The following is a 13,819-nucleotide window of genomic DNA, read 5'->3' on the forward strand; positions in this document are numbered from 1 at the left end:
CAACAACTCACTCAAAACTATCAAAACGTGAATTCTGGACAGTTTACTGTTTTACCTTGTCGCTTCATTTTGAAGGGGTAATGGAGGGAAACAGGATTTACGTCCTTCATGAAAGTTATAGACATGCGTCTTAGGGTCGCATAAAATTTTGAATCACCCCTACATCAATTATGTACAAAATGATATGCCCAAAACACCAACAGCAGTCCGTGTAAGATATCCAAAACCAAAATCTAGACAGTACCTCCTCTACACTTCATCACCCTCTTTCGAGACGCTAAAAGAAAAACTGGATTTTAAAGTCTATATGAAAGTTATATGCCTATGAAATACCTTTCCAAATCATATTGAATCACCCAAAATGAACCTATACACAAGAGGTTATACCAATATTACTAACAACTGTCCCCTCCAAAAATGGGTTTGTTAACTAGTTTTTAACATTTTCCCTCTTTGTTCTTTCAACTTTCTCTCAAGTTCCCAGCTAAAGAATTAATTCTGTAGACATTGTAAGATACATATATACACCTCCACATGTTGATGAACACCGTAGATAATTAATTCACGAAGGAAAATTGGAACTTACCTTGAAAAGGAACCATCCGTAGCTATGTTCCTTTGTTCTCAAGCTTTTTCAGCTTTTGGCTAAGTTTTAAGATAAGGAATGAATTCCTTAGTCACTTAACATACATATATAGGGTGGATTTGTTACGGCTTGGGGATATGTGGCTCAACCCCTGACCACCACGAGGGATGAGATCCTTGGGTTAGGTCCGTTTAATAAAACAAATGTTATGTACATGATTGATTATGCATGCATCGCACTATGTTTCATATTACACAAATGTTCTAATGTTTCTTAAATGTTCATGCATGCCTACATACTTAGTATATTCAAAGTACTAACGCATACTCTATTGCCTATATGATATTACCATGCAAGGACCAGCGTTGCTTCACAATCACATTCACGTGGCTAGTTGACTCGTTGAAGGCTACATAGTTGGTGAGTTCCCATATTTCGGGAATAATATCATTTCTTTTCTAGCTTTTTTATGTAAAGACTTTTGGGATAATTGTCACAATACTTATTTCCATTTATTATGAGGGTGAGCTAGAAACATGTCTTAACCCCCGCTAAGTCTAAAGTGGTAGAGGTATTGTTGGACAAATAGACGATGTTGATGTTGTTAATTACTCTTATGTTATGTTGCTTCCCTTAGTCCTATTATTCGCTTATTTTCGTTTATGGTCTTAATGTCATTACCTATGAGAAGCTAAGTGAATGCTAAGAGGCTTGGGTGAGTTATCTTCGGGGGTCTCATTCGTCGTGTCACGTCTAGGCCCTAGTCATGAATCGTGACATGACTCGTACATGGGCTCATGGAAAAAGGCTTGGGGTTTGTAGGGCTTTCTCTATGGGTGCTTCTTACGGTCCATAGAAACTTTTACAGTATAAGCCACTCGTAGAAGGTCATCAACATAAGTCCCATTTCACTAAGTGAAGGGGTGACCTACGAACCTCACCCACGACCAGTAGCTCTGTCTATAGTCTGTAGGGTTTTGGTCATGGGTCGCAGTGCAGTGTTGTAGGGTTTATGCTCATTCTTTTTCGGCTATTCTAAGGGGTCTAAGCTAGGATGCTTTGGGATGTTACAACTTGTCAAGGTAGATTCCATATCATTATTATCAAGAGTTATTTGTGGATCCATTAGCTAAGTCATTTAAGACAACTTATGGAGGCATGTAATTTGGGACTAAAGGTTGCTATTTGAGACTCCCTTACCAAGCCTCCACCTCAAGCCCTCTTGGTGCTAAGTCAAATCCCAATGGAATAGATAAAAATCAACTATCAAATAACATTAGGAAAGGCAATAATCATATACCAATCCGTATCATAAAACCATATAAGAGTAGCTCCTTTCAAATCATGATTCATAATGTAATTCATATAGACATTTACCTTTCTAAGCATCTAAATCAGGATTTCATATTGTGAGAAAATATTTCACAATTCATTGATACATACTTGAAAAAAATCCTTGAAGAATAATTCATCACTTTCACAATCAAGCATAAATCCTTCATAAATTTCGTGATCATAATTCATAGTTCATAAGTGAAAATTATAGACATAATGCATGGGTCCATATGAAATCAATTGGAAATCATGTGTCTTAGTATATTCATGCATAATAAAATAGAATAACATCAATTGAATCAAGATAAAAAGGACCCATGAACAATTGACATGAAACTCTCATTGACTTGGATGAAATTGAACTTGAAAGATAGGGATCTCTTGTGACCCAATGGATGAAAGAAAATCCATTAGTGAATTCTCACATAGCTTGATAATCAAAGCACTAATACAAGCTCTAAAAATGGAGACTTGAACTTAAACTTGACCTTGAAACCCTAGCTTGATCCTTTGAGAGGAAGTTAAAAAGAGAGGATTTTTGAGTGGGAGAGTTTGAGAGGGAATGAGAGGGATTTGAAGGATTTGGGTAGCTATAGGCACGTAGTTTAGGCATTAAAGGAATGGGTAAATGTTCAAAATACCCCTAAGAAATTCAATGACGACTGATCCCACAGACACCTTTTATAATCTATAAAGCTCTATACAGACCGTATAGGATCTCATGAAAATCAATGGAAAAAATTAGCTTCCTGAGGTTTCCTTCTACGATCCATAGAAATTTACACGGTCCATGTACATCCCCTCATCCTGCCAACTCGTACAATTCCAACTCTCTGACCTTCACTCCTACGATCAGGTCTACGAATCGTAGAACCTTGCACGGGTAGTAGAACCCCTCGTCCAACATACTTTGGTCAATTTTTTCTTGGGGTCTTAGTGGTGTGGTCTACGGGCCCTCACACGTCTATAGGACCTATCATGGTCCATCCTGCTAATTTGTGGGTCAACTTCAGAGGCTCTATTTTACAAACTTTTTTGAGGGACTTCCTACGAATGGTTCTATGGCCGTAGGACCTTGTACAGACCGTATGATTGTCCTTCTAAAACGTCTTAGCCATTTTCCAATTTGGCTCCTTTCTACGGATGACCTTACGTAGGGTTGGGCATTCGGTCTGTTTGGTTTAGTTTACAAAATTCGGTTCGATTTTTGATTTGGTGAAAATGTCAATCCAAACTAAACTAAAATAAATTCAATTTGGTTCATTTTTTGTAATTTTGGTTCAGTTTATTTCAATTTAGTTTTCGGTTGGTGAGATTTTTCCACTAGCCCATGAAATAATATATCTTCTTTTGTCAACAAGCCCTTTACATTTAACAAGTATGATTTTCTCAAGAATACCGCGGTACACTTTCCGAAAGACCGTCTCCAAGGCATAGAAAATATGACTAACAAATAATAGAGAAAACTTACAAATAATACAGAGCAAAATAACCCACCCCCAACTTAGAAATCAACAAATACATAGATAGATAATAGGAGGAAGACAAGGCAAGGCATAACTTAAACTGTAAAAAGAAAAAGAGGAAGCAACAGTCAGGCGTCAGATGCTGCTCCTAGCTGCAATAGTCAATTGTTGCTGACTTTCTCCTTATTGCAAGCTATGCCTGGAAGGATGGAACTTGGAAGAATCCCAATATTCTCCCCAATATCATTTATCACTCCAATCTAATTTCAAAGCAGGGGAATAAAGGGGGAAGTATAAGTTGTGCCAGTTGCTATCTATACCCAAACAGCAGCAGCAAGAACTAAAGCCTTACTTAAAAAAAGCATCATTTTTCCTTTACAAAAAAGAACTCAAATGTAAAGAATTATTTTTCCATCACACAAAAAGCTAAAGTATGATGCAAAACAAGTCTTAAAGCTGCATAGAGTTCTTGTAATCAACAGCAGCATCTAGTCCTTTCAGATGAAGAGGTACTTACCAAGCACTTTTATTCTATATTCTATAGCTAAGAAAATAACAAAATATTTTCCTTCTATAGCTTCCAGCCTTCCAGTATGCAGCACCGCAGCATCAGCAACAAAAACTCCAAAAGACCAACAAGGCAACAAACATAATGCACTTTTATAGCTTCTAGTTCCAGGAGGCAGCAACTTAGAAAACAACAACACAGTGATGTACGTGTATGGATAAACTAGACAACCACTGCAAATCTGCAATAACATCCAAATTACGAGAAAATGAAACTCTTTAGACAAATAATAGACATTTCCTAATAAGATATATAAAACTACCAAACAAGCTATGCATAGAAGTATTTTACTTGCCACACATCACTAGTTGATAGATGTAACTACATATCCATAATATTAGATTCATTTCCACTACAAGCCATATCTAAAAAAATGAAAGAACTTGTTAATTGTTACGAAACACAAGTAAAAAGATTGTTTTTTATATAATTAAATAAAAATACAAAATTCTTACCAAGTTCAAGTTGCTCAAGATACTCCAAATCTTCCTTAATATTGATTGGAATAGACTCATTTCTAAGCCAATCTTGAAGATAAATAAGAGATTGCACAGTTTAGGAGTCAATGAACTCCTGAACGGATCAAGAATGCGACCACCTGTGCAGAATGCGTATTCTGATGCGACGCTTGAAATAAGAATGGCTAGCACATCACGAGCCATCTCCGCAAAAATGGGAAATTTTGCCTCATGAACTTTCCACCACATTAATATATCAAAGCCATCACTATCTGACTCAATATCTTCGGCAAGATATCTATCCAATTCTGATTTACTACCTGAACCTCCACTAACTTCTTTATGCTTCTCAAATTGCTGTTTTGTTCTCATTGTACCTTTTTTTGAAAGTTGTCATAATCACTCACACTAGATGTACTTGATGAGTTTCCAGATGATGTAAGTGAAGATGATGGAAATAAAGAGTCTTTTGATGACTTCGTAACATAATAACCATACAAAGCTTTCATGTATGTTTTCACTGCTTCAATTAGCCTGTCCCCAATTTCTTTTCCAAACATATTCACAATAGCAAAAGGAACATAATCAAGCTTATTACGGGGATCCAACATAGATGAAATAAAGATCATCTTGTACATTTTCTCTGGTTCACCCCAATACTTCCTGAACTTTATCCTCATATTTTTTGCCATTTCTTTCAAATTACCATCTTCATTTTCCATCATCTCTTTCAAAATAAGATCAAGTTCAGCAATTTCCACAAAATCCACATTGTTAGTGACATACTTTGAACCAAAGACCTTCAAAGTAAGAAGATAAAAAGTTTCAAGAAACTTTACCATTGACCTCACATTTTTCCAATCATCACTTGTAAGAATATCTGCACTAGTTCCATCTACACAAATATAGGTACGAAGATGATCGAAGAATACAATTCATAAAAAAAACTATATCTTTCAAAAGCAAGCTCAAAATGTTGTGTTGTATCAAGCATCAAGTATGTAGAATTCCACCGAGTAGGAACATCTAAACATAATGATTTCTTACAAGTTATCAATTGAGATTCACAACATTCTTTGAACTTTCAAATTTTTGCGGGAGATTGTTTAATGTGTTTCACAGCTTGTCTCGCTCTATTGATAGACTTACCAATTTCTTTCAAACCATATTGCACAATAAGATTAAGAATATGTGTCATACACCTCACATGAAGGCGTTCACCCCCCATTATGTTAGTTTCCCAATTACTCAATTGCTTAGACATTTTTTTCACCGTGACATCATTAGAACTAGCATTATCAACTGTAATAGTAAACACATTATCCAAACCCCATTCAAGTAAACATTTAGTAATGAAAATCGCCATATCCTCTCCCTTATGACTAGAAATAGGATAAAAGTTTATTATTCTTCTATGCAAAGTCCAATTTCTATCTATAAAGCGGGCTGTCAGACACATGTAGGTGATTCTTTGTATAAAGGTCCAAGTATCTGTCCTAAGACAAACTTTTGGACGTGCTTCTTTGAAAACCTTCTTCCAAACTTGCCTTTGTTCACTATAGAGTTCATAACAATCTCTTGTCAAGTTCTACTAGAAGGTATATAAAATTGTGGCATTGTTACTTTCATGAAGTTTTTAAAACATTCTTTCTCAACAAAACTAAATGGTAGCTCATCAACAATTACTATTTGGGCTAAAGCTCTCCTACTTTGTGCTTGGTCAAATTTCCAAGTGCTAATCACCCCTTCCTTTGCTTCCGTTGAAGATGGTAGAAAACTTATTAATTTTTGACCATCATCTACGGTCCAGGGAAGTTTAGGACACTTATTCAACAAATGGTTATTCATTTTCGTAGCACCATTACCTTTTGTAGCAGCTGCATAAATTTTCCCATAATACTTGAATTTGACTTTCGGAGATCCACTTTCGTCAGTGAACTTATCAAAATGCTTCCACCAAGCAACTTGAGCTTCCATGACTTTTCTTTTCTTGAAGTATCAACATTAACTTCAACTTCATTTGGAGATGAAGTGTTAGGTAAGCTTTCTCCCACATTCACTTACCCTACTTCCAATTTCTTCCATCTGTGGAAAGTGAAACAAACAAGAAGAATTAAATCAATAAGATGGCATGGAATAACAATGGTCTATGAGAGCTAACAAAGAAAACAGGTACTTAGCAATAAAATTTTCAATGTGAAGTGCTTGTGAGCATCTTATAAGAAGAAAGACATTGTACCAAATTACCTATATGAAACAACAGCCAATATTAAGATGACAAAATATATACTTTAGTCAAATTACCTTGATAATGGATTCACAGCATGTAAGTATATATTGTTGCAACTTCAACTAGTACATATTAAGATGACAAAATATATGCTATGGAACTATCTAGAAGTACTAGTCTATGGTGTTAAAATAAAATAGTAAATATTTATTAAGGCAAGAGTTGTCGAGTCTCGGCGAGGTAACTTAAGATGACAAAATATATACTATGCAATAGGCCACACACCACAACTATTCCTCCTTCAAGACACTTCAAAGGTCAAGAAAGGTTAACATAGTAAGCCATATGCTTAACAAGGAAAACACAAATCAATTGTTAAAGTAGGTCACATTGGTTGGCCTACGCTAAAGAAGACCACACTCAATTTTATTGTTCAAATGACACGAAATCATCTAGCTTTCTGTATATCAGTACACTCTACATCTTTTGTGAGCACAATTTCTTATGGGACTTACAATTAGCACAATACAACAAGCATAAACCTAAATATAATCCATTTTTACCTCTGCTGAGTATGTTTACTGGTGCTCTTATTACACATGGTTGAGGAGCGAAAAAAATGGTTTTAAAAAAAAAGGATGATTACTTTTGTATATTGCATACTTTAGTACCTTACAGTCACAGACGAGCAGTCCTTGATGGCCGAATGTCGATGGAGAAGACGAGCAGTCCTTGATGAGTTGATGTAGCCGACGAGCAGTTGCGACAGCCGACGAGGAGAAAGGACTATCGGATAGGAGAGTGGAACTAGAGAGTGGATACGGACTGACAGAGATCGAGCGGGAGACGGGGAGAGACGACCGAGTGCAGAGTGCCTAATGAGAGAGAATAAGAGTTTAGCTATTTAGGGATTTCAATTTTCAGATTTAGGAATTTGGATTTTGGCATATATTATGGAATATTGGAATTGGGTTTGAACATTTAATTGGGTCACACCTTTCATAATTGATAAATTGAATTGGGCCCATGTATGGATGGCCGGATGCTATTGGACTATTATTATTTTGGGTATTAATTAATTGGGTAAATTACCCTTTTACACAACTTCCCCTAATATATTTACTTTTACTCTCATATACACCAAAAAATTTCCAAATTCCCTCCTTTTCCTTTCTCTCTCTAAAAGTCACTGATACATCCGCCTTATTCCTCTATTCTTGCCCTAATTTGCTCTTGTTAGTTAGTTACTCTTCAAGTGTTAATCAATTTCAAAGTTCCAAATAAGGTAATGTATATTTTAATTCATCCTCATTCAATATGATTTCTCCTAAAATTTATATATTTTGATTTCTTCTGAAAATCTTTGAAAAATCTTCTAATTTTTTATCATTTGCTTTCTTCTGTAAATCTTTCTATTTGTGTTTCTCATACCTTAACTTATACATATGGATTCCGTTCATGGTCTCAAACAGTCCACTAAAAATCAATGAATTCTTGTTTCTCCCGGGTCTGATTCGTCTTGGAAAGGTTACGACGAAGTTAGATCCAAACATCGTAACGATCCAGCAGTGATGAATAAGCTACGTGAGAATTTGAAGTCGAAAGCTACAGTTAAACATGCACCCAATGAAATAGATAAAAAGATTGAAGGGGTTACAACACGCCCTAATCTCCCAAAGGTATGTGTTCAATTAAGTTTTTTGTTTTAGAATAAAAATTTTGTGAAGGTTTTAATGTTTCTGATACATATCATTTATGTATCAGATACATAATATCTTTTTAAAAGGAAATCTTTTGGAGATTTTTTATTTCTGATACATCATGTTTAAGTGTCAGTTTCTGTTGTTTTAATTTTTAATGATTCTGATACATATACATTTATGTATCAGATACATATTATCTTTTTCAAATGTATTTTTTTTGGAGATTTTCTATTTCTGATACATCATTATTAAGTGTCAGTTTCTGTTGTTTTAATTTTTAATGACTCTGATACATATATATTTATGTATCAGATACATAATGTATTTTTCAAATGTAATTATTTGAGATTTACTATTTCTGATACATTATGTTTAAGTCTCAGTTTATGTTATTTCAAGTTTAATGATTCTGATACATCTTCATTTATGTATCAGATACATAATGTCTGTTTCATATGAAATTTTTTGAGAATTACTAATTCTGATTCATCATCTTTAAGCATCAGTATTTGTTATTTCAAGTTTTAATGATTCTGATACATATACATTTATGTATCAGATACATAATATTTTTTTCAAATGCAATTTTTTTAGAGATTTACTATTTCTGATACACCATGTGTAAGTGTCATTTTTTGATGTTTCAAGTTTTAATGATTCTGATACATATACATGTATGTATCAGAATATAATATATAATTGTTTCTGATACATCTTCTGTATGTATCAGAATCTCATCTCATGCATCAGATATCTTAATGCATATGATACATCGTATCCATGTATAGAGTTCAAGTTGTATTTAACCATTTTCATGTCAATGCAGGTGATGAAATACGTCATCAAGAAGATCCCGTCCCACCCATTGAGATTCGGAACGGCATATAGGGCTAATTTTCTTAATGATTTTGAATCATCAATAGGTGAAGAAGGTATAAAGTTATTTAGGCAATCTATATTTGGTCACTACTTAGATATGCCAAACTGCAACTTTCAAGGGCAAATCATCAAATGCCGCTTACTTCTTGAGGTAGACCAAAAAAACAAAGAAGAACTGCACATTCGTCATGTGCAGGGTAATATACTGCGATTTACAATAAATGATTTTGCTATCATTACTGGTTTGCGATGTACCGGTAATATGAATGACTTCAAGTATTCTGATGATCAAGCAAGTAGATTATTGTCTTTATATTTTCCTGGTGCCAAAAATGGGATCAACAAAGCTCGTTTCGTTGAGCATTTTCTGGTTGGAGGATGGAAAACAAACGAAGATGCCGTTCAGATGGTCATTCTCTATTTTATCCATACTTTTGTTTTTTCTCAACTAGGTGATGCACCTATATCAGTTGATGATTTCAAGATGGTATAAGATGGTAGTTATGAGCAATATCCATAAGGGAAATTAGAATATTCAAAATTGATAAAAGGAATGCGTCAGGAGTTTTCAAATGCCAAACAAATGTATCGTCTAGGCGGCATGCCATACGCTCTGAATGTTTGAATATATGAATGTGCATCTCAAGTTCCCTCTGAAATTACTGTAAGAGTGGGTAATAAAATTCCCAGAATTCTTAACTGGCGTGTTGTCGCCGTGAAGCCAAAATTTGAGACCTTCATGTCTACCATCTTCAGTGAGGTACATGCTTTGAATATTATTCGTTTATGCACTGATTCATTATACATAAAATCTAAGATACATTATATATCCATGACCTTGGTACAGTATAATTTGATTCATAAAGTAGATGTATCAGCTCATATATTTATGTATCAGGATATAAATGTATCAAGATATAATGTATCTTATACATATACTTTATATAACCTTTCTGATACATATAATTGTATGTATCAGAAAGGTATTTACATCTCATAAAAACTCATTTATCAGTATTTACAGCTCATGAAAACTCTATCTTATGTATCAAATTATAATGTATCAAGAATTACATCTCATGATACATCTGCATGTATGTATCAGATAATGTTGTTTTTCTATCAGTTTAGCATGTATGAAGGATTAATGTTTCTGATACATCATGTTTATGTATCAGCATTAACATGTATCAATTATTCAATTTTTTTGCAGTATTCATGCTCCAACATTGTCCAATCTCAACATGAAATGGAATCTATTGTTGTTCATGACAGCCAACAGAAACCTGAAGATTCAACATCGGCTGCCAAGGTCAATTTCAGAAAACCTAATGAAGTCACTGGATTTGAGGACTTTTCAACAACACCACCCACTGAATTTTTAAAGAGATCCAGGGATGTCGCTGAGACATCTTCTCCACCTCCTTCCAAGAGAATGAAGACTTCCCCTGCTAAAAAGCCAATTCAAGTAGAAACAGCCAACATGCACAAGGATTTCATACCACCAAATGAATCAGAAAATCTTATTTCTCCTGACAATGAACCGGGGGCAAAGTCACCAAAGGAATCAGAAAAGCCTGTTTCTCCTGACAATGTACCAGGGGCGAAGTCAGCTGTAGGAGGTGAATCTTCCGGTCATTCGGATCAAATTATTCATATGCAATTCAAAGCATTGAAGAAGTCCATAAAGAAGTCTCTAAAGAGATACATAAGTTATTACTTTAAGATGTATCACGTATAATATACTTTTAATTAGGTGATACATTCTGATTTTTCATATACATGTATCAAGGTTGACCGGAAGTTCAAGCGTTTGGAGAACAAAATGGATTCAAATCACATTGATCTTTTGAAAGCCATCGACAGTATGGCGAACCGAATGACTGGCACATCATCTCAAGTTAAAAAAGATGATTTTGATCAATCATTCCATGTGGTTGAACAACAAGAAGCACCTACTGGATTGGAGGTGCACAATTTTGCAAATAAATCTGACCCACCCCAAAAAAATGACAAATCTAATGTCCAGGAAGATATTAAGGTACATACATCATGTAATATTTGATATTTATGCTTTTAAACTTCTGGATACTTTTCATTGTCATGTATCAAATGTAAATGTTATTATGTTTTCAGGGACCTGAACCATCCACCATGATAAATCAGGTGGACAACATATCGGAACAAAGCATTTCAGCAGATGTTCCTGAATTATTTGATCAGCAAGTTTATTCTGATACATTAAAGGTAATGTATTAGAAACAAATTGATGAACAATTTGATTCTATATATATATTTTGTATAAGCTCAACCTCTTTAAATATATATATATATAGATATTTAGTACATATATATCATAAGTAAATGTTATATCCATAGTTTTTTATTTAGTAATTGTTTTTTTAACATTTGTAGGAATCGAAAACATTAAATTTTACACCACAATTGAAGGATGTATCAGCACACCAAATGGAACCACAAAGAGCAGATACTGATCAGCTTATTGCTAATTCTGATACATTACAGGTAATGTATCAGATTCTTTACTGAGATAAAATCAACATTATTAATTTTTTTAATGACGTTATACATTATGTGTAGAACACTGGAAAGAAAGATGGAAGAGTAGCCGATGATAAATCTGACAAAGTAGAAGAGCAAGTCGAGGAGATTGAAAAAGAAAAAATCAAACCAAGCACATCAGAATCCAATACTTCAGCACCATTTTCGACCGAAACTCTGGATGTGATAGATGCTCTAATATACGGACTTTCATTACCAGCCATGTCATTGACAGCTGTTAGTCATGAGCAAGTTCAGGATGAATGTCTATTACGCGATAGCCAGCTACCAACCACTCTTCCATCAAAAGCTAATGTATTGTTTGACGATGCGAAGACACCATCTCGAAGAAGCAGGATTCCTTCGAAGATCTTACAGTCGCCGTATCTTTCAAACTTTGGGTCGAGTGAAAAGGGAAAGGAAAATTTGTCAGATGTTATGCATCAGACACACCCTTTTGAAGGTTTTGGTATATGCTATCAACCCCCTTCCGAGCTTGTCACAGACTACTCTCAATGGATAGATAAAGGACTTCTAAAATCACATGGCAACAAGTAAGTATGACATATTCAACTTATACCCATACAAGTCGTGTATTATATTTGTTATGTTATTAAACTACAAGTTTCCATTCAGAAATTCGAAGGAGGATCATTACAGATCTAAGTGCTCTTCATTCGGCTTTGAAAAAATGAACTTTGTTGTGGCATTTTCTAAAGATAAGAACTGGTTCTACCTAATATCACATCCGGACAGATGCTGGAACGATGAGGTAAAAATTTCATCATAAATAATATGATACAACTCATACTAACTACCTGATACATACATATTAATGTATCTGATACATAGATAGATAAATGTATCTGATACATTCATAATCTGATACATGATGCTAGTTGTTATATAACTAATACTTTCTTAAAATGTGCAGCACATCGATGTAATATTTTACTACCTTCGGAAGAAATCGAAGATGCAGTTGAGCAATCAGTATCGATACACAACGACAAACTGCATTTTCAAAAATTACATCGAATATGCACACACACGCTACTATCACCTTCCACCTAACATTTCTACACAAGAAGATATGGCAAGGGCCACTGTTACAGCTCATCAAGAGAGATCCGTGAAGAACATAATAAGAGGTTTCTCAATACCAGCCAGTTTGTCCTGGCATTTGGTAGATGAGGTATACATTCCAGTAAACTGCGACAGGGATTTTCATTGGGTTCTTGCGGTAGTTGTGTTGAAAGAGAGGTTGATACGTGTGTATGATTCATCGCCTAGACGAAGAAGTAGCAACCCTTCCCAAGAGATCCAAAAGATAGCAGCAATGCTACCAACATACCTGCAAGACAGTGGTTTCTTTGACAACAACGAACGTACTGATTGGTCGTCTCTTGATTCATACAAGGACAAATCAACCGGTAACATGCTTGAACCACATCACCCATTTGCAGTTGAGTATGTTGAAGAAATTGCGCAACAGGGAAGTGGCAGCTTGTGAGTATTAACATCGGCTATGTATACCTAAATCATTCATATGTCAATTTTACTTTTTTTAAATTCCTGTATTCCTTTATTTGCAGGGATTGTAGAGTTTTCCTGGCCATGTTTGCTGAATATCTTAGTGATGGAATTTCTATTCCAAATACCGGACTAAACGCTGAATTCTTCCATTCAAGATATGCCGCACTCTTATGGAGATATGGTTGTCAGAAGGCCATGGATGGTTATGTTAGCGATAACGACGATCCAAAAAAACCTAGGAGAGACATATCTCCAAACCAAGGAGAACTGATTGATGTCCAATAATTTTTTTTGATAGTAAACATTTTAGGTGATTCTGATTCTTTCAATGTGTCTGATACATAAACTGTAATGTATCAGATTTAGTATGTTTTAATATTTCCATACCTCAGATTTACTATGTTTTTCTCTGGTGTCAAAATGGAATATAAAATCAAAGTTTATGTTTTATACTCTACTGTATCAAACTTGTATCGAGTATAATATTCATAAGTGT

The 13,819-nt window shown here is 34.7% G+C and overlaps 2 protein-coding genes across 4 annotated transcripts; one reads left to right on the top strand and one right to left on the bottom strand.

The window, feature by feature from the left end:
- Positions 1-3,679: 3,679 nt before the first annotated feature.
- Positions 3,680-7,550, bottom strand: LOC129882518 (uncharacterized). Of its 3 annotated transcripts, XM_055956843.1 has the most exons (5): positions 7,315-7,550; positions 6,279-6,498; positions 5,253-5,308; positions 4,411-5,140; positions 3,680-4,136 (listed from the first exon to the last, which is right to left on the bottom strand). In XM_055956843.1, exons 4-5 carry the CDS (start codon positions 4,783-4,785, stop codon positions 3,885-3,887), a joined length of 627 nt encoding a protein of 208 aa, XP_055812818.1. In that variant the 5' UTR covers positions 4,786-5,140; positions 5,253-5,308; positions 6,279-6,498; positions 7,315-7,550; the 3' UTR covers positions 3,680-3,884. The 3 variants fall into 3 exon arrangements, with proteins under 3 accessions (XP_055812818.1, XP_055812817.1, XP_055812816.1); XM_055956842.1 differs by lacking the exon at positions 5,253-5,308 and having other exon boundaries at positions 4,411-5,213; XM_055956841.1 differs by having other exon boundaries at positions 4,411-5,308.
- Positions 7,551-9,487: 1,937 nt separating this feature from the next.
- Positions 9,488-12,345, top strand: LOC129883536 (uncharacterized). The gene is made up of 6 exons (XM_055958176.1): positions 9,488-9,712; positions 10,439-10,840; positions 11,018-11,194; positions 11,362-11,472; positions 11,641-11,751; positions 11,827-12,345. The coding sequence occupies exons 1-6, from the start codon at positions 9,488-9,490 to the stop codon at positions 12,343-12,345; spliced, it is 1,545 nt and encodes a 514-aa protein (XP_055814151.1).
- Positions 12,346-13,819: the final 1,474 nt, after the last annotated feature.

Source organism: Solanum dulcamara, chromosome 3 (genome assembly GCF_947179165.1).
Source record: "Solanum dulcamara chromosome 3, daSolDulc1.2, whole genome shotgun sequence".
In the NCBI taxonomy this organism is placed as follows: Eukaryota; Viridiplantae; Streptophyta; class Magnoliopsida; order Solanales; family Solanaceae; genus Solanum; species Solanum dulcamara.

Excerpts from the sequence above, each read along its gene's own strand:
- LOC129883536 (XM_055958176.1), top strand. The coding sequence starts at position 9,488 with ATGAATGACTTCAAGTATTCTGATGATCAAGCAAGTAGATTATTGTCT. Across the intron at positions 10,841-11,017 it reads TACCAGGGGCGAAGTCAGCT|GTTGACCGGAAGTTCAAGCG; the intron begins GTAGGAGGTGAA and ends ACATGTATCAAG. Across the intron at positions 11,473-11,640 it reads TTTATTCTGATACATTAAAG|GAATCGAAAACATTAAATTT; the intron begins GTAATGTATTAG and ends TAACATTTGTAG.
- LOC129882518 (XM_055956841.1), bottom strand. The coding sequence starts at position 6,390 with ATGGAAGCTCAAGTTGCTTGGTGGAAGCATTTTGATAAGTTCACTGAC. Across the intron at positions 5,309-6,278 it reads TTATGCAGCTGCTACAAAAG|ATGGAACTAGTGCAGATATT; the intron begins GTAATGGTGCTA and ends ATATTTGTGTAG.